At 36.2% G+C, this 28,000-nt stretch overlaps 2 protein-coding genes and 1 long non-coding RNA gene across 3 annotated transcripts; all 3 read left to right on the top strand.

Moving 5' to 3' along the window:
- Positions 1-220: 220 nt before the first annotated feature.
- Positions 221-28,000, top strand: LOC144651974 (uncharacterized). Its single transcript, XM_078512058.1, has 5 exons — positions 221-257; positions 336-386; positions 26,068-26,191; positions 27,044-27,345; positions 27,886-28,000. Exons 3-4 carry the CDS (start codon positions 26,075-26,077, stop codon positions 27,260-27,262), a joined length of 336 nt encoding a protein of 111 aa, XP_078368184.1. The 5' UTR covers positions 221-257; positions 336-386; positions 26,068-26,074; the 3' UTR covers positions 27,263-27,345; positions 27,886-28,000.
- LOC144652018 (uncharacterized) lies at positions 8,457-9,280 on the top strand. Its single transcript, XR_013570426.1, has 2 exons — positions 8,457-8,555; positions 8,765-9,280. It is a non-coding gene; the product is annotated as an uncharacterized LOC144652018 (long non-coding RNA).
- On the top strand, positions 11,929-14,712 carry LOC144651851 (uncharacterized). The gene is made up of 5 exons (XM_078511888.1): positions 11,929-11,939; positions 12,038-12,088; positions 13,090-13,223; positions 13,601-13,978; positions 14,216-14,712. Exons 3-5 carry the CDS (start codon positions 13,143-13,145, stop codon positions 14,567-14,569), a joined length of 813 nt encoding a protein of 270 aa, XP_078368014.1. The 5' UTR covers positions 11,929-11,939; positions 12,038-12,088; positions 13,090-13,142; the 3' UTR covers positions 14,570-14,712.

Consider the following 28,000-nt stretch of genomic DNA (forward strand, 5'->3'; position numbering starts at 1 on the left):
AAATCTTTAAAAGCGAAAAGTTGTCCTGATTCTTGGTTCACAAACTGCCATGATTTGCGCATGATTTGCGGAGCTTAATAGAGAGTGAGGGGAACCTAAGGGGAGCTTCTAGGCGTGGGGGCTCGGCTTATTAGTGAGGGGGGGGGGGATAAAACGAGATAAGGCGCGCGGGGAGGGGGGCTTAAGTAAACAAATTTCCAGCGTCTAATATTAATCGGCATTCAAAGAGAAGTTTATTCGCTTTTAAACAGCGACAGGTACGTATTGAGAAGTTGCCCATGCAAGTTTGTACGTGTGTTGTTTTGTTTCATCACATTTTCTTTTCTATCATTTAGCTTTCTATCTGATTTTCATTCTATCGACCTAGTTGCTGAAGTACTTGATAGGTAAGTGATTCATATACCTTTTAACAGCGACGTTTAGAGAAGATATCTTTAGTTAAAATGAAACCTCAGGTACCTGATGTACAGAGACACTTGGAAAACGCTTTACAAACTCAGGGTTCATTTGGTTAACTGTTTCAGTGGTGATACTCTGTTAATCACAGTTAGTTTTTCTCTTTTTAACAAATTAAATGTACTGACGTGCCTAGAAAACATAGGGGATGAGGGTGAACTCAAAAACAAAGGAATTTTACAGCTTGGGGATAATTAACAATTATCCTGCGAAATCGCGCGGAATATCGTCTGATACTTAGCCGACGAGGCCGTAGGCCGAGTTGGCTAAAATCAGACGATATTCCGCAAGATTGAGCAGGATAATTGTTTTATTATTCAACAAATTGTCAACGAAACACATTTTGCACATAAAAAACTGTAATTAGGCAGCGCTTTACAAGATTTCGGACGAATCTTCGCAACCTACGAATATCGCAGGATATCTGTTATGTACGGATGACAGATATCGTTAACATTTTGACCATATATGGGCAGCGCGCGCATCTGTTGAATAATAATTAACAATTATCCTGCGAAATCGCGCGGAATATCGCCTGATACTTAGCCGACGAGGTCGTAGGCCGAGTTGGCTAAAATCAGACGATATTCCGCAAGATTGAGCAGGATAATTGTTTTATTATTCAACAAATTGTCAACGAAACACATTTTGCAGAAAGAAAAACTGTAATTAGGCAGCGCTTTACAAGATTTCGGACGAATCTTCGCAACCTACGAATATCGCAGGATATCTGTTATGTACGGATGACAGATATCGTTAACATTTTGACCATATATGGGCAGCGCGCGCATCTGTTGAATAATAAGTTTGAATATACGTACGTATTGTCTAAATTTCAGCATTTATTCCAAATCTTTTTTCAAAGGCTATCGGCTTCGTATGGATTTACCCGTCTGCTGGTTAGTTTTATTGTGCAAATGTACCGTAATGATTCGAATTAGCACCCGGGGCGCTTATTTACTTTTGGCACCTTAAGGGAGGGCGCTTATTCTAGACAGGGCGCTTATTCGGGACATGGCGCTTATTTATTTTTTTGAGAAACAACCACATTTCTAAAACAAAATATTAATAAATATTAAGATAACTAACAATAACAGAAACTGCAACAGTAACAAATTGTTAAAAGCTCAGTTACTTTTGCTCATTTTAGCAGTAAATAATTATATACATGTACGGTACGGTGAACAGTGAATGTTTATGAGTTTATCTAGTCGACGTCGATGACTTCTGTAGGGGCAGTTATCCACAATATTGGCGCTTATAAGAATAGCAGCGCTTATCAGAATGGGGGCGTTTATTGGAATGGGGGCGCTTATTGGAATAGGGGCGCTTATTGACTACGGTAATCTAAAATTTTCGTGCTAATCTTTCAGTTTAAAAGTGCTTATAGATTCCTTCGTAACTGGTGACGTGGGTATCATTATATACTGCGTATCACATCATTAAATAAGATAATATTTTTATTTGCACTGAAAGATGTTGACTTAGACATTTCTTCCACGCGATTTGCTCGTTAACTTCGGGAAAAGAACAAAGATTTTTTTTGTGTTTTTCGACAGAAGAGCTCAGAATCGTCTATATACTTATATATTAGCGACAATAAAGCTTTAGGTTTATTTTTCCCGTGAACTGCTGGAAAAAAAAACTTTTGCCGTTCGCCTTTTGCCTATAGAAGTCAAAGTCATGTGCTTGGTGTGAATAAATAAATTATTTTGTATTTTTTCTTTTTTTTTTGAAATATATCTTCCTTACAAATGCATCTACTGTTTAATACCTTTGCTTTTTGTGAACTTTCTCCACAGCGGATCGTAAGGGAAAAAATGGCTTTCAAGCTGAACGCAGTCCCTGTGGCCTTTGTATTGTATGTGATGTCATACTTGACCGTTTATTGCGATGCAGTGGAAAACAAAACCGCCGCAAAACAGCCATCGTACATTATGGTATGTTGTTTGTGTCACCTGTAAAGTCATAGCCATCTTGTATTATTGTTTTTATTTTCATATAGCGTAGCTACAATATACTCTGTTGAGTACTTTGGCAGATTGAATGATAATCATCATCATTACTTGCCAAGCATAAGTTATGCAGGTTAAACTGGCCCAATGTTCTTTTCGCAATGGTCTTTTCTTTCTCTTGAGTGTTGATTGTAGCATTCAACTTGGTGTTTTTTGTAGTAGTTTTATCAGTCTGAACCATTTCTTCAATAAGTACAGGGTTTTCGCTTGGTATGTATTCCCAAGTTGGGAATATTGGGTGAGGATGCCTTTGAAGATACGCTTTCTGCCTTTACCCTTCCATCGCTGAGATGCAAGTAATGCGATAGGTCAATTTTCGGTAGATTTTATATCCATTTTATGGTTAATTTTCCGTACAAATGAGTAACGCGGTAAAAATATCTTTGCTCAAAATCAGTCACTCACATCTATAAGTGAGACCGCAACAAACCAACGATTGACGAGTGTGCTCAGGGTATGGGTTATATTTGTCAATTTTGTCACAAATCATTTGGCACGCGTGTCATAGCACGCGTGTCATGGCACGCGTGTCATAGCACGCGTGTCATAGCAGGCGTGTCATAGCACGCGTGTCATAACACGCGTATCATAGCACACGTATAATAGCACGCGTGTCATGGCACGCGTGCCATAGCACGCGTGTCATAGCACGCGTGTCATGGCACGCGTGTCATGGCACGCGTGTCATGGCACGCGTGTCATGGCACGCATGTCATAGCACGCGTGTCATAGCACGCGTGTCATAGCACGCGTGTCATGGCACGCGTGTCATGTCACGCGTGTCATAGCACGCGTGTCATAGCACGCGTGTCATAGCACGCGTGTCATAGCACGCGTGTCATAGCACGCGTGTCATGGCACGCGTGTTATAGCTCGCGTGTCATAGCACGCGTGTCATAACACGTGTGTCATAGCGCCTTCTAAACTGCTTATTAATGTTAGCATACAACATAGGTTTTGTCTTTTTATTGTATGTAAGTTTTTTTATGTTTAACATTTATTTTCCCAGAGGACCCTCCTGAAAACCACCCCCTAGGTGATTGGAGGCCTCCTCTTAAAATATCCTTAATTATTTATTATAGCAGGCGTGTCATAGCACGCGTGTCATAGCACGCGTGTCATAGCACGCGTATAATAGCACGCGTGTCACGGCACGCGTGCCATAGCACGCGTGTCATGGCACGCGTGTCATAGCACGCGTGTCGTGGCACGCGTGTCATAGCACGCGTGTCATGGCACGCGTGTCATAGCACGCGTGTCGTGGCACGCGTGTCATAGCACGCGTGTCATGGCACGCGTGTCATAACACGTGTGTCATAGCGCCTTCTAAACTGCTTATTAATGTTAGCATACAACATAGGTTTTGTCTTTTTATTGTATTTAAGTTTTTTTGTGTTTAACATTTATTTTCCCAGAGGACCCTCCTGAAAACCACCCCCTAGGTGATTGAAGGCCTCCTCTTAAAATGTTATTTATTATTATTGTTATTATTATTATTATTATTATTATTCGTAACAGCAGAGATTTAGAAAACGATTTTATAATGAAATTAAACGCTAAAACATTGTTAAAATTCATTTTAAAACTTTAAAAACTTTTAAAAAGTAGACGACGTTTCGGCGCTACTCTACGCCATTATCAAGTCAAAAGAAGTGATAGTTAAAATAAGAATATATATAACGTGAAACAATAAAAATAGTTGTGTGTCCTATGGGCATAATACGTAGAGTAAAACAATGGAAAAACTAAAAGTTCTAATTAAAAATAGGGAAGTGTCAAGTAAATAATTTGGCGCGGATAGAGTCACTCTGGGTGTTCAGGGAAGAATTAATGTCCCTGATGAACAGAATTTCATATACGAGGCAGTCAAACTTGCTTCTGCATTTCTTTAACACTTTGTAAAGGTGATTAATCTTTGCTCCTTTGCTGCCATGTTGTGCCTCAAGGTGTCTACCGATCGCAGAATAACGGTGCTCACTAATGCGTTGATGTAGGTGTCGGGCAGTAAACCCGACATAATTTGCATCGCACAAATCACATTGAAACAAGTAAACAACGCATTGTGTGTTCACGATCGGGGGCTTGTTTTCCTTTACGCACAAAATCTGTGACAGTTTTCTGCTGGTAAAGACGGGTTTGACATCAATGTTGATCTTGGATCCCAGAGAATGAATTTCTTTGCGGACGCGATTAGCTGATCGTTGACCTTTAAAAGGCAATGAAATGTAGACAGATGGCTCTGATTGGGTTGCGGCGTGCGGTTCTGTATTAGTTCCTTGCCTGAACTTGCGTATTGTGGAATCGACTAATACGTTCGGGTAGTGCCAACGGGAAGTTGTATGTGCCAGACGCAGATAAGATTGGTCGCATGCAGAGCCTTTCTTTGTGCATTTTGGGGAGGCCATATAGATGTGCTAATCTAGAGCTTTTGGGGCAAAGTTGGTCGGCTGTAGCTTTCGGTAGAATCTGATGGACCTTTTCGCGGAGTTGCTTTTCTTTATCTAAGAGTGGATGAAAGTGTTTAGGAGGTCTCCCTCTGGACTTTGGACGATGTTGATCGATGTGGATAAATTTTGTAGAATCGTTGATCGAGGCCTCACTCAGTAGACGAAGGTACTCGTCTTTGTCCATTATTACGACACCCGAGCCTTTGTCCGGTTTGGAAATGATAATGTTATCTCTTCGTTTAAGGTTGCTGAGGGCTCTCAGTAATGCTTTAGGTGGAGATGGACCTTTCTTTGCGATGTAATAAATTTATTATTATTATTATTATTATTGTTATTAATATGGTGACCCCACTTTGTTACATCAAGATTGTGCTCTGAACCCCAGGTACAGATTTTTTTTAACTTTGCCAAAAGTTTTATCTTTTAATGCTGATCAATTTTTTAATCGTAAAATATTATGTCAAGAAAATTATCATATCTTGTTAACCAGTGATTGGGCACCTGTTTCATACCAAAACTGTTGTGTCAACTCAAAAAGAGTTGTAGTATTGATTCGAATGAATGAAAATGAAAAACTATCCCATAATATTGATAATCGATCCCATCATTCGACATATCTACATAACGATCATTCTGTAAACCTTATATATCTATTAAGGCTGATGATGATGTGTGAAACATCGAAACATGTTCCAAAACCGGAACAACATTGTTGTGTTTTTAAAAATAATTTAATTTTAATATAATTCAATTTTAATTTAATTATAATTAAAAGTTTTAAATATTATTTTGAATTGAATTGAATTCTATTTAAATTTTAATTCAATTTAAATTTAATTTAATTTTAATTCAATTTTAATTTTAATTTAATTCAATTTATAATTTTAATTTTAGTTTATTTGTTTTTTTTTTAAAAAAATTAAAAAATTTAATCTAATTGAACTTAATTTTAAATTAACTCAATTTAAATTTAATTCAAGTTTTATTTAATTTTAATTTTAATTCAATTTTAATTTAATTTTAATTTTAATTTAATTCAATTTATAATTTTAATTTGAGTTTATTTGCTTTTTTAAAAAAAATTACAAAATTTAATCTAATTGAACTTAATTTTAAATTAACTTAATTTAAATCTAATTAATTTTAATTTTAATTTTAATTTTAATTTTAATTTTAATTTTAATTTTAATTTTAATTTTAATTTTAATTTTAATTTTAATTTTAATTTTAATTTTAATTTTAATTTTAATTTTAATTTCAATTTTAATTGTATTTTTACCTATGTTAATATACTTGTAATTTGTTTCATTTAAATTTAATTGATATTTTAATTTGATTTAATTTAATTTGAATTTGATTTAATCTCGGTAAATTTAATTTAATTTTTATTCTATTTTTATTCAATTTTAATTTAAGTTTAATTTTAATTTAATTCAATTTAATTTTAGTTTATTTTTTTAAAAAATTAAAAAATTTAATCTAATTGAACTTAATTTTAAATTCACTTAATTTAATTTTAATTTTAATTTTTAATTTTTAATTTATTTCAATTTTAATTGTATTTTTAACTATGTTAATTTACTTGTAATTTGTTTCATTTAAATTTAATTGATATTTTAATTTGATTTTAATTTAATTTGAATTTGAATTTGAATTTATCTCGGTTGACGGTTTTTGTCATGAGAAAATAACGAAACACCTCATATTTAGACCACATAACAATCATTTAATGTAGTGAATACTACATTGCACTCAAGTTAGCCTAAATAGCATTCGGTTAGCCTAAATAGCACTCTGGTTTGCCTAAATAGCACTTTTTACTACTTAAGCTTGGGTTGCTTGCGGTTTGCTCTTATAACAGGGTAAGGATATTTATCTCAAAAATCAAGTGATGTAGTAGCTACGTAAGACTCTTTCTGATTGGCTACGAGCTTTCCTGGTTAAATTTCTTATTAATAAGAAGTTTGCTTATCATTTGTTTACAAGTATGGAAACAGTTCATAAATGACAGAGAGTTATTAAGTGATACAGGTAGAAAGATAGAGAGTCATAGAGGGTAAGAGATAAAGAGTTATGGGGAGAGTCATAGAGAGCTTTTGAGTAACTTCGGCTAAATGATTTGTGACAAAATTGACAAAAATAACCCATACGCTAATCAAACTCGTCAATCGCCCGTCTTAAAATGAGCACGTTGGTTTGTTGCCATCTCACTTATAGATGTGAGTGACACATTTTGAGCAAAGTTATTTTTACCGAGTTACTCATGCTCATTTGTAAGGGAAATTAACCATAAAGTGGATATAAAATCTACCGAAAATTAGCATATCGCATTACTTGCATCTCAGCGATGGAAAGAGTAAAGGCAGAAAGCATATCTTCGACGGCATCCTCACCCGATATTCCCAACTTGGGAAAAGGTGACGACAACAGAGAACACGTGATTGAAAGCATACCAAGCGAAAACCCTGTACTTATTGAAGAAACGGTTCAGACTAATAAAACTACTAGAAGAAACATCAAGTTGAATGCTAAAAAGGCTCAATCAACACTCAAGAGAAGGAAAGAAAAGATCACAAAGAAGAAAAGCTTAGGCAGTTTTGCCAAGAACACCACCCTGGCAACCATATTCTCAAGAATTCCATTGGCTACATTGATAGAGATGGCTCTCGAAAGATCAAGTTGAGGCGATGAGAGAGAAGCCGGCATTGTTACCTCAAGATACTTGTATTTATGAGATAAAAGCCAATCGATTCTACTTTTTAGACCTTGTAATAATGTTTTTTTTTTTTGCTAATTAAGTAATGTGTAAACAAGCAACCATCCTATATGTTAAATAAATGCTGTGAAAATTGACTTGTTTGCTCTCAGCTTTTCTATTCATCCTTTCTCTTTTTTGACATATTTCATTATTTTTACATTTCTTTAAAGGAACAATGATACAATTTGTTTTATTGTACTTTCTTTAGGCGTTCTGGCTTGATTTGTGTCAATTTCCGCTATTTTCCTCCAAAGAAATGAAGAGAGGCCCTGGGAACGAGGTTGGTGAAATCCAAGAGGCGGCTCTAAAGACGTTTTTATAACGTTTCATGTTTTGAATTAAAAACATGGTTTCCTTGTTTACCAGCGGCTTTTTTAACCTTAGACAGGCTTGTATTTCTGTATGGCGTTTCGCTTTACATTCCTAGCCCTTTTTTAATAATATTTTACATGACGCGAGAGCGGACACAATTTTTAAAGTTATTTTATACTAGTTGAGAGCTCTTACGCAAACCTGCTACACCTGTCCGCATCCGTAATCTTTTTTATCCTTACATATCCCCCTACATTTCCTTATGATGTTTCCTTTTTAAATTTTTAAGCTCGTTTTTTACTATAATTTTATTTTCGTTGAGATCGGCGGCCATTTTGAATATTTAGTGCACCCTACGGTAACCGGCTATACTACTCTCCTGGTATCAATGGAAAGGATGGTGCTGAAGGAAAGACTGGTGTAGAGGGCCCTCCTGGACAAAAGGGGCAGCGTGGAGAGAGTGGAACGAGTGGAATGCCTGCGACTCCTGGTGCGATGGCTTATAGGAACTGGAAAGAGTGCGCATGGAAAAACGTGAATGATGGCAAAGAGAATGGTCTGATCAAGGTGAATAGTGGCAACTTATTTTGAAAGATTTTACAAAAAAAATTAAAGGGAAGAAATAAGTATACGTTGACAACTTACAAAAACACGTTGAAACACAAACAGAAAAATCTAATAATAACAAACAGCAAAATCTAATAATAACTTTTCCTTCTTCTACTGAAATAAATGATTCAATTCTTTAATATCTCTTTTTCATTATATATCCACAGGACTGTGTGTTCTTCAAGAACTTTACTGAAACATCCCTCCATGTTTACTAGACTGGCGATTTCAGAATCTCTGGCTGTGACAGTTGTTGCAAACGCTGGTATCTCACTTTCAACGGTGCTGAATGTGCAGGTCCCCTGCCAATTGACGGTAATTTGTACCTGCGGACAGGGAAGAATCAAGATCTTCACCGCGTCCACCATATTGAGGGGCACTGTAACAACATCCACAAAGGCAAGGTGCGCGTGGGATTCTGGGTCGGTAATTGTCCCGGATATGGAAACGCTGACGCCTACACAGGATACAATTCAGTTTCCCGGATCTTTGTTGAAGAAGTTCCTAAACCTCAGGCTTAGATCCCGAGACAAAACATCCATTTCTGCATAAATGCTGCTAAAGGGACGTGGATAAACTGCTTAACAGTGATCTAGCTAGTAGTTCGCCTCATTACTGGGTGCGTTTTTTAATTGTTTTACGTTTGCTGTTTTAAATAAAAGGCAGGAAGATGAACAAATAAATTGATATTTGTTTGTATTTTTATTTCGTCTCTGTGCAACTCTCGCACTTTCTTTGCCGCTACAGAAAGAGATGCAATGTTGCTTTTTTACAATGTTACACAACATTGGGAGTGGGAATTAGGCAAAAATGTAGGTGTGGGAAATGCGATTGATACTCCTCTCTCATTCAGGACCCTTTGAGAATTTTCTTAACACAATGACACCTCAACATGTTTATAATTACACTTTAATATTAACAGCGCATCTTTAACATTTTTAAGTTTTTAGTGGAGTCATTTAGATAATAGACAATAATTCAACCTATTTTGATTCTTCATCAAACAACACAAAAATCTGTGTTTACTTCATTAGATATCTAAAATTGTCAAAAAGATATTTTGATATTTTGTCATTACCTACAACTTCTGAGGCCACCAAAACTAAATTTTTCGAGACAAGCTCGTGAGGCAAGCACATAATTGTAGACTATCGCAGGTTTCATTTGAAAATATTCCAACATTCCAGAATAAAATGTGATTTTGTGAAACCCTGCTGTGCAAGAAATCCAAATTTAACTTCAATGTGGCGATAATACCATGAAAAATCCACTATTAAAGAGTTAAAGGTCACTCGTGTTTGACACCGCCATGTTGGAAGAAATTCCGCTGTTAACAAGGTCTGCAGACCGCAAAATCTTTCTTTGCTTATGAGTTGCTAGGTTACATACTCGCCCCATACTTTCGGTTTCTCGCATAGTGATTTGCGGACTTGGGACAAGTCTCAAATCAAATATGGCGTCCACGAAGACAAACAGTGCTCGAACGATCAAAACAACCTCGGCAAGCAGCCACCGAGAAGAAAATATTTCCGAGAAAAGCCAATAACTGGATAAATAACCTAACAACCGACCTAGACCCCACTCAGAAATGTCCTTGACTTCCGTTCAATACGTTCAATATACGAATTGTCGTTTCACTGTTCATATTTTATCTCTAAATCGATATTTCTAACAACATATTTTCGCGCGAAGGTCTTTAAAAATGCTCAGAGTGGAGCATTTCATTGTTGGATTTTGTAAATCGGTCTTACTCAGGATGTTGCTAATGTTGGGTTAAAGAAATGCCAAATGCCAAATGTTTATGTAGTTCGCAATGCTACAGGTATAAAATTATCAGCCAGTGCTTCTAAGTTGTAGTTTGCTTATAAAACAATACTTTATTTCCTGATATCATGATACTCAGCACGTTCTTAGAGTCCATTTGGAACTTCATGTTAATATGCAAGGTGATGAGCGAAAACTGTTTGCCTGCTAATTTGATATCCCTAGACTTAATGGCATCATTAACATTTGAAAACGAATCATTAAACGCTTTTTGTATTTGCTCTATTAAAAATCAACAACTAAGAAAGACAAAATCAAACAGTCTCAATAACTAGACCTTTCAGTCAATATAATTTATATGCTTTACAAATTAAACCTTCTTTACAGAGGCGTGTTCCAAGTGCGTCGTATCTAAATTATTTAGCCAGTATTTTTGTCGATACACCAAAGTATTAATTTGATATCCAGGCAAATTAATGCTGCATTCTCCACAGCTGTTCAATTTTATCAATTTTGGAAAAGCGATAACAAACAGAAGTGGAAGATCACTTTACGTCCATTAGCGTTGATGGGACCATAAAAGAGAAACCAAACGCGATAGGTCATTCGGCCAGAACAAAAAAAACTCACGAACTCAACATAGATTGTAAACGTGGATTGATGTCTGTGAACACAGCCCTAAGACCTAGCAAAAACATGCTACGATCGTAAATTGAAAATAGACAATGTGGATTTAAGTATTTCAACATAGCCTACCTGTCTTCGATCACAGCAATAAAATTAATAGGATAATCGTCAGGTTATCCAAGTTTATTTATACAGACGAACAGTTCTCACAGTTGCGTCAAAAAGTGACAGTTTTTGTGGGTTTTGGGTCTCTACAAACTGTAAAATCAATCAGAATTCACGAGATTTGGATAAATTGTTAACAAATATCATGCGTAAAATACGCTTCCATAGTTGCACTCAATTTCTTTTTCGAAAATTCAGGCTCAGGCATATATAAACTTTAAGAAAATGTTGGTTTTCTAAAGAAGAAATAACCAGTATTTCTTGCGAAAAGTTGAATTGTACAGTGTTAATTTCTTTATTTATATTCCCGCTGACCGTGATTGCGAACTTAAAAATTCACAATCAGAAATAAACAATACTACTCCATGACTACTTGCAGTTGAACTTATGCTCTTCATCGGTGAAGTTTGTGTTCGAAAATTTCGATAAATATTATATGTACATACCACTCTAACAAACAAACATGCTGTTAAAAAGATTTTAATTTAAGTGCATATATCTATGTTGTATGACGATCGATAATGTTATTAAAAAGATCGAACTGAAAAAGTTTCCTTCGAAGTGGCTTTACAAACCTCACTTTCGATGTAACTAAGTATTTTTTTCGGTTTAAAAATATTTTGATGGTGTAGAGTGATCAAAAAGAACTTCCAGGCGTGGGGCTCGGCTCATTAGAAAGGGGGGCTAAAACGACATTGGGGTGAGGGGATTTAGGTAAACAGATGTCCAGCGTCTAATATTGATTGGCATTCAAAGAGACGTTCATTCGCTTTTGAACAGCGCAAGGTACGTATTGAGAAGTTGTCCATGCAGGTTTGTACCTATGTTTTTTGTGTGTGCTTAATATCGAAAATTGTGATCCTATCATCTTTTCTATCATTTAGCTTTCTACCTGAGTTTTATTCTATCTACCCAGTTGATGAACTACTTGATAGGTAAGTGATTCATACATCTTAACAGCGAACTTTTAGAGAAGAAATTAAAATGAAGGCTGATGTACATGTACAGAGACACTTGGAAAACTCTTTACAAAATCAGGGTTTATTTTGGTTAACTGTTTCAGTGGTGATCCTCCGTAAATCACAGTTAGTTATTTTCTCTTTTTAAAAAGTTAAACGTGCTGACGTGCCTAGCTAACATAGGCGATCAGGATGAACTCAAAAACAAACGAAAAATGTTACAGCTTGGGGCTAGGTTCGATTTATAAGTGTGGTCTAAATTCCAGCTTTTATTCCAAATCTTCTTTAAAAAGCTATCGGCTTCGTATGGATTCATCCGTTTACTGATTAGTTTTTTTCGTGCAAATCTAATACAAATTTTTATTGCTAATCCTTTGGTTAATCTTTTAAAACATGAAGTCATCAGATTGCTTATAGATTTCGTCGGTAAAATTAATTATTATACTGCAGATCCCATCATTAAAATTAGTTTGGTTTTTTCCTTTTTATTTAGACTTAAAAACGTTGACTTGGAGTAGAACTTAGATTGTTTTTTATTCGTCAAGGCAGCGCAGAACCGTCTTCATAAGGCGAAAATAGAATTTTTTTTAAAAGTTGTTTGGACACATACACCTTAATATAGGAAATTAAAACTTCATGAAATTCACGCGAATTTAAAAAATTCGCGTCAATTTACATGTAAGTCGCGTTAATGTTTGTTAACGTTAATTTCCGCGACCTTATTTTTCATTATATTTGCCCCAATCTCTAGATACAGTCCAGACGTTCTAATCTCTTAGGAAAAAGCATTATTTCATCTGGGTAGAAATCTAGGTGGGGGAAAAATTAACGAACGCCTTGTTAAGTCTCACATCTTAACAAAAAATTGTTTCTCGCAAAATGTGAGACTTAAATAGCGTATCTTGTTGTAAGGCTTGCTCCTTGACTTTCAAATTGTAAATTTTTAATGATTTACTGTTTGTGTACTTTCTTCGCAGCAGGTTGAAAGAACAAGAATGGCTTTTATGTTGCACAAAGTCTCTGTGGCCTAATGTTGTATGTGATATCATACTTGGCCGTTTATTGCGAAGCGGCGGAGAATAATACAGCCAAACAGCCATCATACATAACGGTATGTTTTTTGCGTCACATGCAAGAAAAGAAAGGTCAAACGCATCTTGTGTCAGGGAATGCATTATAGTTTAGATATCTTAACATACGGCGGCGTTTTATAAATTCGGTTAATACTGTTGCAGCTTGAAATACTGGGCCAAGCACAGAATTCACAGACTGTCCAAGCACTAAACTGACAAAATAGTGTGCAACCGATTGATGGCCACAGTAGGGAATTATAGTGCAGCAGAAAGTAATAAGAGGAACATGCTAATTATTTCTTTAATAAATGCATAGGCATAGCAATATACTCGAAAAGGATATTTGATGACAAATTTTTTTACTTCATCTAACGTTTTTAAAACTGTTTACTTTCTTTTAATTTTATATCAACAGCCTCGTCGTTTCTGTTATGGTGGTATCCCTGGTATGCACGGCAAGCCTGGGTTCCCTGGGGCACCAGGCGCTGCTGGTACTCACGGCAAGCCTGGGTCTCCTGGGGTACCAGGCCGTGATGGCCGTGATGGGCGTGAAGGAGCCAAAGGTGACCAGGGTAGCCCAGGGAAGACTGGACCCCAGGGTCCTCCAGGTTCCAAAGGAACTCGTGGAGATAAAGGAGAACCTGGAGTCCAGGGTCCTCCCGGCCAAAAGGGGCAGCGTGGAGAGAGTGGAACAAGTGGAAGCTCTAATACTCCTGGTGCGATTACGTATCGGAATTGGAAAGAGTGCGTGTGGAAAAACTTGAATGACGGCAAAGACAACGGTCTCATCAAGGTGAATTTTTATAGGGCAATTTCAAATTATTTTAGTGAATGAATCAACAGTCGTCAGCATTCCATTAATAGAAAAAAGCTTGTAACACCTTCAACAAAAGCCATTAAACTCTTGCCATTTGCTTTATATACCGACCTCTTCTTTTGACGTAAAATGTTGATTTAATTAAAATTATTTTTTAAATTAAATTGTTTTCTTTTTATATTTTAATTAAATATTTAATTTTTATTTTTACAGGATTGTGTGTTCACCAAGAACTTCTCTGACACATCCCTCCATGTATCCTGGACTGGTACCCTTAGAGTCCACAAGTGCAATAGCTGTTGCAAACGCTGGTATTTCACCTTTAATGGTGCCACATGTTCAGGACCCCTGCCAATTGACGGTGTTGTGTACATGTGGCATGGCACCACTCAAGATCCCCACCGTGTCCGCCATATTGAGGGGCACTGTAACAACATCCACAAAGGCAAGGTGCGCGTGGGATTCTGGATCGGTAATTGCCCTGGATACGGAAACGCTGACGGCTACACAGGCTGGACGTCAGTGTCCCGGATCTATATTGAAGAAGTTTCTAAACCTCAGGCTTAGATCCCGAAACAAAACAACGATTCCTGCAAAAACGCTTACAATGGGACTCAGCGGGTTCACTTTGTAATGACTGTAATTATTTCTCGTTTGCTGTTTTAAACTGAATAAAAGGCAGGAAGATTGAAAAATCAAAGAAATGGAAACTTGTTTGTTTTATTCATGTTATTCTGTCGCGGAACTCTCTTTATGACATATCTCCAAGTTTAAACATGGCTACAAAAATTTCTAAAAATACCAAATGTTGCTACGTACTGGCGTGCGAAAATTACGGAAAAAAAATCGAAAGTTACAAAATTTGTAAAGACGCACTGAAGTCTCGAGTGATTTCCACATTATCACAGAAGACTTCGAAAAATACAACAGTTTGACAAATTGGGAATTGAAATTCGTAAGGGCACACGAAGCCTGAGCCACAAGGAAAGTCTACATGGAAAATCAAAGCTGCGAAGTATAGCTAAATAGCAAAAGCTAACAAAGAATTAATATAAAAATGCAATAATATGAAAATCAATAAATCCTTTTTTTTGCAAAGGAAACATTCTTTTAAAAATATTTTTTTTTTTTTTGGCCTTAATTTTAAATATAAGTAATATACCCATATAAAAATTTTTTTTTTTTTTTTTTTTTTTTATCAAATCAAAAACAATGTTATTTATAAGTTTCTAAAGCAACTTTTACTGAAAAGTCATCAGAAGTCAATCTAAAACGGTAACAGAGTTCTAAAACTCGATAATGAAAAAAAAGAAATGCCAAATGTTCATGTAGTGCGCAATGCTACGAGGTATTAAAGTAAAAGCCAGTGCTTCTAAATTACAACTTGCTCAAGAAAATATGCTTTTTTTGTATTTCATGATACTTAGCAGGTTTTTTAGTCCATTTGGAACTTCATGTCAATTTTTTCAAGGCGATTAGAGCAAGTTGTTTGCCCGCTATTTGCTCTATTACAAAAACGAAAACTTAGAAAGACAACATCAAACGATCTTAAAATTAAAACTAGACCTTTAAGTAAATATATTTGTTTATTTATTTTTGTTTCGTTTTACAAATTAAACCAATTTCACAGAGGCGGCGTTTTCCAAGTGCTTCCAATCTATCCACGCAAATTAATTTTGAATTCTCAACAGCTGTTCAATTTGTTAATTTTGGCGGAAAAGAAATAACAAATAGAAGTGGACGATCACTTTAGGTCCATTAGCGTTTATGGGACCAAAAACTAAGAGATCAAACACGATACGTCCGTTCACCCAAAACAAAAACACTTACGATAAAATGACACAACTGTGATCATAGATTCAAAATGGACAATGTGGATTGGTGTCGGTGAACACAGCCCCTAGCAAAAACATGATATGATCGTAGATTGAAAATAGACAATTTGGATTTAAGCATTTTAACATAATCTTCATGTCTTCGATCACAGCAATAAAATTAATAGGATAATCGGCAGGTTATCCAAGTTTATTTATACAGACGAAGAGTTCTCATAGTTGTGTCAAAAAGTGACAGTTTTAATTTTAAGTTGAAATGTGATATCTAATTTAAAGTTCTCTACAAACATGTCGACAAAGGGTAAAATCAATGTTTACACGTTTTTTAATAACTACGAGAGTTCACGAGATTTTGAAAAAAAAATTAACGCCAAACAGCACGCATAAAACACGCTTCCATAGTTGTTATTTGAAAAAAAGGAATAAACATTAAAAGTCGTTTTGGAAAATTCAGGCAGAAAGACAATTCAGGTTAGACATATATAAAGTTAAAGAAAATGTTAGACCTCTAAGGAAGAAATAACCAGTATTTCTTGCGAAGCGCTAAAAAAATTGCAGAAACCACTCTAAAAAACAAATATGATGCTAATAAATGATTTAAATTTAAGAGAAAACATCTATGTTGTATAACGATCGATGACGTTATCAGTAAGAAAGATCTAGAAAAGTTTACTTCGATTTTTAAAGATGCTTTACGGAACTCAGAAAGACACTAAAGTTTTAGGCTTAAAAATATATTGATGGTGTAGGGTGATATATGTAAATTAATAATGACCCCAGCTTGTTTTGAAAATCATCTTTAAAAGCATTTATTCAAGCTTGATCTAGGTTTAAAACAAATATAGCCGCTTTGTTCTCAAAGTTGTCACAGAATTTCTGGGAGCGTAATGTACTATCAAGTTACGACACGGACAATATTTTATTCAAAGCAGAGTGCTTTTAATTTTTTCTCTAACCCGATAAACTTACACAAAAATACCTCTTCTAGAATAAGGGATTTTAACAAAGAAGAAAACTACAGAACACTAGCTACCTGCTGGATTTCATGTGGGCTGCCGTTTGTTTCTTATTCAGGCAGTATCACTCTCACACGCAATAACGCACCAGTAAATTACGCTTAGTAAAGAAAATGTGAAAAAGAAAAAAATCTATAAAGCTCCCCCCCCACTCAGGCAGGCGAGGCTTTATTTACTTTATAAGCCTGTTAGAGGGGGGCGGGGGGGGGGGGTTCAGCAGAGAGAGGGGCTTCTAAGAGACGTGGGGCGGGGGGTGCTTTTTCAGATTTTATATCAGTTATGGTGCACATAAAAAGATAAAGGTTGACATTTTAATGTTTTTATGCTGTTTGGTAACAGAGTCATTTTAACTGAGTAACAACAATTATAAATAAATGTGGTGGATAAGATGTCTTATTTCCTGGTTCACAAATTGCATGATTTTCCAGAGAGAGAGGGAGGGAGAGAGGGAGAGAGAGAGAGGGAGGGAGAGAGAGGGTTGGGTATCAAAAAATGAACTTCTAGGCGTGGGGACTCGGCTCATTAGGTAGGAGGGGCTAAAAAGATATTGGGGGCTTAAGTAAACAAATTTCCAGCGTGTGCTATTGATCTGCATTCATAGAGAAGTTCATTCGCTTTTGAACTGCGAAAGGTACGTAATTTACAAGTTGCCCATGCAAGTTTGTAGCTGTGTTTTTTGTGCCAAATTTAGAATTTTGGTCTTCTTTTCTCTTCTATACCATTCAGGTTTGTATCTGATTTTCATTCTATCGACCTAGTTGCTAAACTCCAAGAAAGGAAACACGAATGTTATAGTCGCAAAGTGTATTATAATTAAAAGTCTTTAGCACTATAGTGAGCCTTAACAGGAATTTCTCAAGAAGGCAAACAGTGATTTTATTTCAGTAACGGAAGTTACACAAAAAATCTGTTGACATCAGTTGTTCAGTATCCGTTACCCGACATTAGAGGTGCACAACCAAATTTTGCTGTTAGTAACTAGCTTACATACCACCAAGGCATTTCAAAACTTTACTTTCTTATTAAGAAGTAGTTCTAGTGCTTTTGTTGATTATCTTCTACACTGGGGTGCCTTGCGGACATCGTGAAAAGTGATATTTTGGGGTATTTGGGATTTTATTATGAAAAAAATAGTAAATGATACCAACAACCTTGCACTTTGGGTGAAACATCCGTCAGGTGTCCCCTTTGCTGTATTAATCCATACTCTTTATTTTGACTCCTTGATAGATTCTGAGATATGACAATGTTGTTCTAAGAGACGATGATCTGATAGATATCTTCCGCACTACAGAGATAGATCAATGTCCGCACTAGACTCCTTTCCGTTCTCTTCGATTCCTTCCTTGCGCGCGTTTTTAAGTGTCAATCACGAGACTCAACTCAGACCTCGCAGGTCAAAATCGGCCCCAGTCCCTAGCTTATTTACAACACACTGCCCCCTGAATGACGGAGTCATTCATAAGGCGAGACGAAATTTAAACTACAACTCTAAAAATTCAGTTCAGTGTTCAAATCGGTTCAGACAGTTCATGCAACAGTAACTGTTGGGATGTCTTCATCTCTTACCATCTGAATGTTCCATCCGCTGTTCGGCTGTACAGCTTCCGCATTAGCTGTGACTTCAGCAAGTTCATTGACTCCAAGAGGGTAGAACTTCTGAATTTTTGTAGATGGCCTATAGACGTTGTAAGGTTAAAATAGACGATGATCTCGTTTAAGCTGAACGATTATACGATCCTAAAAGTGAACAAAAAGTTACCTTTAAATGTCGTTGCCGTGTAAAAGCGTTTTTAGTCCTTTGACAATACACAAATTGGTCAGAATAATTCCTTATCTCTGGCTTTACGCAAATCTAAGTAAGTGCTAAATAGCACTAGCCCTGAAGAAGACTAGTTGTACTAGTTGAAATATTGGTTCATTAAAAGTGGCCTTTGCTGCAGTGCCAGGCATGCTGACACAGATGTAATAACAAAAATATATAAATAAAGGATTGGAAGTGAAATATCGCAGTTTTACTTGGACACGTTTCTTTAATTAAGATAACAAAATAATTGTTTCGTAGCAAATGAACCAATGTGCACATGAACGATATATGGAGTTTAGCAACAACGATACAATCGTCTCAGGCAAACGTTTTAAACATTGTAATCTATATAGTGTTTCTCCCCCACTATCATATCATTTGAAGTTGTCAGATATGAGCTAATTTATGGTAGATTTTAAGAATCTTAGTTTTCCAGAAATAGTTGGAATTCTTGAGTAAAAGTTTCAAATCTGAAATAACAAAATAATTTGGTGTGATATTGAAGCCAATATTAATTTCCTATTTTTTTTCCACGTGATGTTTCAAATAACGAAGACTCGCTTTATGCATCAGCAGTAACAAAATACGTTAGTTAAAGATATAAAAATGCTAACTTTTAAGTTGCATTATATTTTATTATTGGCAAGAGTACAGTTATAATTATATAGATCTTCTAAGTGCCGTCAACTTTACTGTAGCAACTATATCTAATATTCGAATCCTTTTCGACTGCTTTGAACAAGAGCCCACTTCAACAAACCGTTTCATGTCGTGACGTTTCTTTAAAACATTCAAACAATGATAAAAAACATGAAATGTTATTTCTCAGAGTGGAAATTTCGAGACGAAGTGTGCACGTGCGTATTTATGTACGACATGTTATTAAGCCGGGTGACATTCATTTCATTAAAGCGATGTACATATTTGCACCGTTGACTTGGTATACGATCTAGTTGGGTGAACAGTTTTCTAAAACTCAGAACGTAGGGTTACTTAAATAATATTCTTCTTGGATGCTTGTGAAGTGTTATCTTATTGCTAAACCCACTATTATTCCATAGAGGTATACAGTGGGGCGGTATCAAGGCTCTTGTTTAAGTGTTCCAAAAGTAGAGTCCTTGTTTACGCCCCACAACCCCCACCTGTTTTATTCATTGTCAGATACATAGTCGCCTTTTTAATCAATTGACACCGTGATTTCGAATAGTAAAATTGCTGCCAATTTGTAGTGAGGAAAAAATATGCATAGGGATTACCAACTTACTGAAACTTTGACAAATTCTAAGCGCAGTGCAAAGTGCTCCCAGAGATAAACACTGAGTTCCCGGGTATACTTTCCCCGCGTATACCGTAGATAGTGTTCGAGCAATATCCGTAGGAATTATTTTCCGATAAAGTACAGGTAACTGGCATTGACTTTAACACTTAAAGGGTGCCATAATGATAAACCAACCTTTGTTAAATGAATCTAAGTAAGCACTTATGTTATTGGCTGTCAAATGTCTTTCATGTAATTGGTTGATAAAGCAGTAAAGCATACAGCCGCCGTTGTATCATCCCATTAATTCGAGCACGCCCTGCGACGGTAAAGAACACAGATACAGTTTGGGTAAGTTGAAAGTATGAGTTCCTGCCTTATACTTGATCAGTTCACTAGAATGTTATTTCAAAAAAAAATATTTCACCAGCAGACTCGTTGGCTTTTAGATAGTAAATCACAGTATTTTATTTACTAGTAACATTAAAACTGTGCTCTAAATTAGCAAGAGAAAGTTTGGAAATGCAAATGCAATCCAGAAAAAAATATTTTTTACTGCTATTATAAAAGTGTAAAATACAACTTGACGATCATTCCGTACCGCATGCAGTAGTCTTAGCAAATAGTTTGGCGCTAAAGCCTTGAAGAATAAAATTGAAAAGACTCATTTTCTCTTTCGTGAAAGCATATTGGCGTGTCTCTTATCACAAACAAAATCTGTAGTGAATATATCGCGTGCAGCCAGCCATGTTCAGTTACGTGCAAAAAACCATGCATTACGACTTTAGGGCGTTTCTCTGGTTCTTGTTCGGTGTCGGTTTCTAACTCTCCATTGTTTCAGTTTCTGTTTTTTGTATTGTTTTAAACTTTTTCTTTATGCGTGATTATTTTGCGCTTTAGTTATTGTTATTTTTTTTTCCGTTGACTATCTATAGCTGTTTCATTTCATGACAAGTTGGACATCATTTTAACTGATAAATATATGCCTTTCTTTATACAGTTATCTACAAAATCATTTCAGTTTTAATCGACACACTTGAAATCAATATACAGCTGTGTTTTTTAACTAGCTGGCAAGTGCAACAAAATGCACGAATTCAGATGTATATCAGTGTAGAAGAATTTATGGAACTTAAATACCTCGCCATTTAGTGATCACACTTTTTCGTGTAAATTCATTTTGCCCGTTGCTTCCTACTTTGTATTTCAATGCGCATCCATGCTGCGCATAATTCCGCGCCAAATTAACGCGCGCACACTTACAATATTCCGCGGCTTTTAATTGGCTGCTATGCTCGCCAGAGGAACCAACAGACTTTTACTTGTAAATAAATATGGTGACATTGTTTTCATACGTTTAAAGCCTGTTATTGATTTTTTTAGGAATTTGTATAAACCACTTCCATGCCAGAAAAATAAATTATATCGGTACATGTGAGCTGCACAGCTATGACTTTTTAAAGATGATAAGATAATGCCCTTTGAAGATATAGGCCATTGTAAATTGCAGTACTATGTTTCAAGTTGTCCTTTCTCCTTGAATTGTGTTTTTTTTGCTCCGACGAGACGTATGTAACGTTTTTAAAATATGCAACTGTTTTTTGTTATTAGAAGGGATTGGTCAATAAGTACCAGGGGGTGGGCCGGAGCAATTAGAAAAGTGGTGGCTCGAACATGTGTGTCCCACCCCTTCCTTCTAGCCTGTGAACAGGCTCCCGACTTGGAGTAAAGGACGTTGTCTTAGACATTTCTCAAAGTAAATTTGTCCTTAGACTTTGGAGAGGAACTAAGATTGTTTGTGATTTTCGGCAAAGCAGCTATTATATCAGAGGGATTTTAATCCCTTGAAGCTTAAAAGCTTCAAGTTTGTTTTTCCCGCTGACGGCAAGAAAAAAACTTTTGCCGTTTGCCGTTTACTACACATACATCAAAGTGAGTAGATTCGTCTAAGATGTGAATAAAACAATATTTTCTTTTCTTCTGAAGAATCAATTAAATAATTAAATAAAAAGTAGACATAACCAGCAGCATTCTGACGAGCACGTTTGTCGTTTGCCGTTAGAACGTGAAGAAGAAAACAAAACTACTAACAAAAACCCCGAAAATACACAAAATATTCAAAATATACTTAGAAGAGAAAAAACGCGTACAAAACGTTAATATACTGTTAATGATTATTCACTGCAAGCGTCTGTCATAGCCTTTTCAAAGGGTCAAAAAGTAAGCCTCTAATCTTCACAAAAATTGTTGCCCGCAAAATGTGAGAGTCAAATAGCGTCTCTAGTTATAAAGCTTGCTTCTAGTCTTCGTAATTGTAATTTCCAATGATTTGCTTTTTGTGAGCTTTCTCCACAGCAGATCGTAAGAGAAGGAATGGCTTTGTAGATGGCCTATAGACGTTGTAAGGTTAAAATAGACGATGATCTCGTTTAAGCTGAACGATTATACGATCCTAAAAGTGAACAAAAAGTTACCTTTAAATGTCGTTGCCGTGTAAAAGCGTTTTTAGTCCTTTGACAATACACAATTTGGTCAGAATAATTCCTTATCTCTGGCTTTACGCAAATCTAAGTAAGTGCTAAATAGCACTAGCCCTGAAGAAGACTAGTTGTACTAGTTGAAATATTGGTTCATTAAAAGTGGCCTTTGCTGCAGTGCCAGGCATGCTGACACAGATGTAATAACAAAAATATATAAATAAAGGATTGGAAGTGAAATATCGCAGTTTTACTTGGACACGTTTCTTTAATTAAGATAACAAAATAATTGTTTCGTAGCAAATGAACCAATGTGCACATGAACGATATATGGAGTTTAGCAACAACGATACAATCGTCTCAGGCAAACGTTTTAAACATTGTAATCTATATAGTGTTTCTCCCCCACTATCATATCATTTGAAGTTGTCAGATATGAGCTAATTTATGGTAGATTTTAAGAATCTTAGTTTTCCAGAAATAGTTGGAATTCTTGAGTAAAAGTTTCAAATCTGAAATAACAAAATAATTTGGTGTGATATTGAAGCCAATATTAATTTCCTATTTTTTTTCCACGTGATGTTTCAAATAACGAAGACTCGCTTTATGCATCAGCAGTAACAAAATACGTTAGTTAAAGATATAAAAATGCTAACTTTTAAGTTGCATTATATTTTATTATTGGCAAGAGTACAGTTATAATTATATAGATCTTCTAAGTGCCGTCAACTTTACTGTAGCAACTATATCTAATATTCGAATCCTTTTCGACTGCTTTGAACAAGAGCCCACTTCAACAAACCGTTTCATGTCGTGACGTTTCTTTAAAACATTCAAACAATGATAAAAAACATGAAATGTTATTTCTCAGAGTGGAAATTTCGAGACGAAGTGTGCACGTGCGTATTTATGTACGACATGTTATTAAGCCGGGTGACATTCATTTCATTAAAGCGATGTACATATTTGCACCGTTGACTTGGTATACGATCTAGTTGGGTGAACAGTTTTCTAAAACTCAGAACGTAGGGTTACTTAAATAATATTCATCTTGGATGCTTGTGAAGTGTTATCTTATTGCTAAACCCACTATTATTCCATAGAGGTATACAGTGGGGCGGTATCAAGGCTCTTGTTTAAGTGTTCCAAAAGTAGAGTCCTTGTTTACGCCCCACAACCCCCACCTGTTTTATTCATTGTCAGATACATAGTCGCCTTTTTAATCAATTGACACCGTGATTTCGAATAGTAAAATTGCTGCCAATTTGTAGTGAGGAAAAAATATGCATAGGGATTACCAACTTACTGAAACTTTGACAAATTCTAAGCGCAGTGCAAAGTGCTCCCAGAGATAAACACTGAGTTCCCGGGTATACTTTCCCCGCGTATACCGTAGATAGTGTTCGAGCAATATCCGTAGGAATTATTTTATGATAAAGTACAGGTAATTGGCATTGACTTTAACACTTAAAGGGTGCCATAACTGAATAAACCAACCTTTGTTAAATGAATCTAAGTAAGCACTTATGTTATTGGCTGTCAAATGTCTTTCATGTAATTGGTTGATAAAGCAGTAAAGCATACAGCCGCCGTTGTATCATCCCATTAATTCGAGCACGCCCTGCGACGGTAAAGAACACAGATACAGTTTGGGTAAGTTGAAAGTATGAGTTCCTGCCTTATACTTGATCAGTTCACTAGAATGTTATTTCAAAAAAAAATATTTCACCAGCAGACTCGTTGGCTTTCAGATAGTAAATCACAGTATTTTATTTACTAGTAACATTAAAACTGTGCTCTAAATTAGCAAGAGAAAGTTTGGAAATGCAAATGCAATCTAGAAAAAAATATTTTTTACTGCTATTATAAAAGTGTAAAATACAACTTGACGATCATTCCGTACCGCATGCAGTAGTCTTAGCAAATAGTTTGGCGCTAAAGCCTTGAAGAATAAAATTGAAAAGACTCATTTTCTCTTTCGTGAAAGCATATTGGCGTGTCTCTTATCACAAACAAAATCTGTAGTGAATATATCGCGTGCAGCCAGCCATGTTCAGTTACGTGCAAAAAACCATGCATTACGACTTTAGGGCGTTTCTCTGGTTCTTGTTCGGTGTCGGTTTCTAACTCTCCATTGTTTCAGTTTCTGTTTTTTGTATTGTTTTAAACTTTTTCTTTATGCGTGATTATTTTGCGCTTTAGTTATTGTTATTTTTTTTCCGTTGACTATCTATAGCTGTTTCATTTCATGACAAGTTGGACATCATTTTAACTGATAAATATATGCCTTTCTTTATACAGTTATCTACAAAATCATTTCAGTTTTAATCGACACACTTGAAATCAATATACAGCTGTGTTTTTTACTAGCTGGCAAGTGCAACAAAATGCACGAATTCAGATGTATATCAGTGTAGAAGAATTTATGGAACTTAAATACCTCGCCATTTATTGATCACACTTTTTCGTGTAAATTCATTTTGCCCGTTGCTTCCTACTTTGTATTTCAATGCGCATCCATGCTGCGCATAATTCCGCGCCAAATTAACGCGCGCACACTTACAATATTCCGCGGCTTTTTATTTGCTGCTATGCTCGCCAGAGGAACCAACAGACTTTTACTTGTAAATAAATATGGTGACATTGTTTTCATACGTTTAAAGCCTGTTATTGATTTTTTTAGGAATGTGTATAAACCACTTCCATGCCAGAAAACTAAATTATATCGGTACATGTGAGCTGCACAGCTATGACTTTTTAAAGATGATAAGATAATGCCCTTTGAAGATATAGGCCATTGTAAATTGCAGTAGTATGTTTCAAGTTGTCCTTTCTCCTTGAATTGTGTTTTTTTGCTCCGACGAGACGTATGTAACGTTTTTAAAATATGCAACTGTTTTTTGTTATTAGAAGGGATTGGTCAATAGGTACCAGGGGGTGGGCCGGAGCAATTAGAAAAGTGGTGGCTCGAACATGTGTGTCCCACCCCTTCCTTCTAGCCTGTGAACAGGCTCCCGACTTGGAGTAAAGGACGTTGTCTTAGACATTTCTCAAAGTAAATTTGTCCTTAGACTTTGGAGAGGAACTAAGATTGTTTGTGATTTTCGGCAAAGCAGCTATTATATCAGAGGGATTTTAATCCCTTGAAGCTTAAAAGCTTCAAGTTTGTTTTTCCCGCTGACGGCAAGAAAAACAACTTTTGCCGTTTGCCGTTTACTACAACTACACATACATCAAAGTGAGTAGATTCGTCTAAGATGTGAATAAAACAATATTTTCTTTTCTTCTGAAGGATCAATTAAATAATTAAATAAAAAGTAAACATAACCAGCAGCATTCTGACGAGCACGTTTGTCGTTTGCCGTTAGAACGTGAAGAAGAAAACGAAACTACTAACAAAAACCCCGAAAATACACAAAATATCCAAAATATACTTAGAAGAGAAAAAACGCGTACAAAACGTTAATATACTGTTAATGATTATTCACTGCAAGCGTCTGTCATAGCCTTTTCAAAGGGTCAAAAAGTAAGCCTCTAATCTTCACAAAAATTGTTGCCCGCAAAATGTGAGAGTCAAATAGCGTCTCTAGTTATAAAGCTTGCTTCTAGTCTTCGTAATTGTAATTTCCAATGATTTGCTTTTTGTGAGCTTTCTCCACAGCAGATCGTAAGAGAAAGAATGGCTTTCAAACTGCGCGCAGTCTCTGTGGCCTCTATGTTGTGTGTGATGTCATACTTGGCTGTTTATTGCGATGCGGAGGAAAACAAAACCGCAAAACAACCTTCGTATGTTACGGTATGTTGTAATAATAATAATAATAATAATAATAATAATAATAATAATAATAATAATAATAATAATAATAATAATAAAAACAAACAGAAAACAAAAATAAACTAAAACTAAGTAAAATGAAATGGTATAAAATAAAATAAACAAGAATTTACAGCGGCGCATTCACGGAGTGGCTATTCGTCCACTGATTCCAGATTGAATAAGAATTAGTAGTTTTTGTTTTGTGGATGGGGGAAAACTGGAGAACCCGGAGAAAAACCCTCAGAGCAAGGAAGAGAACCAACAACAATCTCAACCCACACATGACGCCGAGTACGGGAATCGAACCCTTGAAACATTGGTCTGCGCCATTCCTGTTTTCCGTGCGTTGGAAAAGTCAAACGCACTTGCGTCGTCATAATTTAAATTTTAAACATACAGCGTACTAGTTCTGTTGATCATTATCGCAACTTAAAGCAAGTAATGCAGGTTATACATGCCCAAAATTTACTCCCCAGGTTGTCTAAGTACTGAAATAACTAAAAAGTGTGCAACCGATTGATGGTACACTATAGTACAGCATGGAATATAAGTAGCGCATTTTCTATAGGAAATGCGCGGGAATATAAATACATCGAGGGTAAAATGATACAGGGAATGATCTGAAGGGAAACGAAAGTTGGTTCGAGTTAGCGGGAGATTCGAGTTATCGAGGGTTTGAGTTACCGAGGGTAAAATTACAGTAAATGTATAACGGAAATCCAGAGAAAATCGATTTTGGTTCGAGTTAGCGCGGGGTTCGAATTAGCGAGGGTTCGAGTTATCGAGAGTCGACTGTATATTCGAGAAAAACATCTTTCTCTTTTGTTGCAGACTAATCCTTGCTGTTGTGGTGGTATCCCTGGGATTCCTGGGGCAACAGGCCGGGATGGCCGTGATGGCCGGAAAGGAGCAAAAGGTGACCAGGGAAGCTCAGGGAAGACTGGACCCCAGGGACCTTCAGGTCTCAAAGGAAATCTTGGTGATAAAGGAGAACCTGGAGTTCAGGGTCCTCCCGGCGAAAAGGGGCAGCGCGGAGAGAGGTCTCTGTGACTCCTGGTGCGATTCCTTATAGGAACTGGAAAGAGTGCGCCTGGCAAAAATTGAATGACGGCAGAGACCATGGCCTGATCAAGGTGATTGTTTCCTTTTACAAAATACTGGCGTTGTGCACGCGTCGAATGTATGATGAAAATAAAAATAACACAGGGAACTACTAAAGGTATTAAGAGTGATCAGAGGAACATTTAGAATTGCCAGCTCATTATAATTTCATTTTTTTGTTTGATTGATTTGGCACATCATAGTTAATAGAGGGAGTGCTTAGAAAGCCCGGCAAACATCAAAGGAGCAAACAAGAGGCCAAGATTTATGTTGTAAGGACCACGACCCTGCATATCTTTGGTTTTGCGCTAATTACGTAAACGCAATGTTTTTATTTGCTAGTTGCATGAACACACAACCACCTATTGTATTTTGTTAGGTTTTGTGCACGATCAACCCCCGAAATAGCAAACCAAAACATATCACAAAGAACTTTGTCGCGCTTTCTAACCATTTCCCTCTATTAACTATCGCCACATGTAAAAAAAAAACGAGGAAAGAAAAAACGTTTGAGTTTCGATTTATCATGATTCTTTTCATATTAATTTCTTATTTTATCATCATTTTTCTAGGACTGCATGTTTACCAAGAACTTTTCTGACACCGCCCTCCACGTTTCCTGGACTGGCGATTTCAGAATCCTAGGCTGTGACGATTGCTGTAAACGGTGGTATTTCACTTTCAACG

This window comes from Oculina patagonica, chromosome 4 (genome assembly GCF_052425735.1).
Source record: "Oculina patagonica isolate OP01 chromosome 4, crgOcupat, whole genome shotgun sequence".
In the NCBI taxonomy this organism is placed as follows: domain Eukaryota; kingdom Metazoa; phylum Cnidaria; class Anthozoa; order Scleractinia; family Oculinidae; genus Oculina; species Oculina patagonica.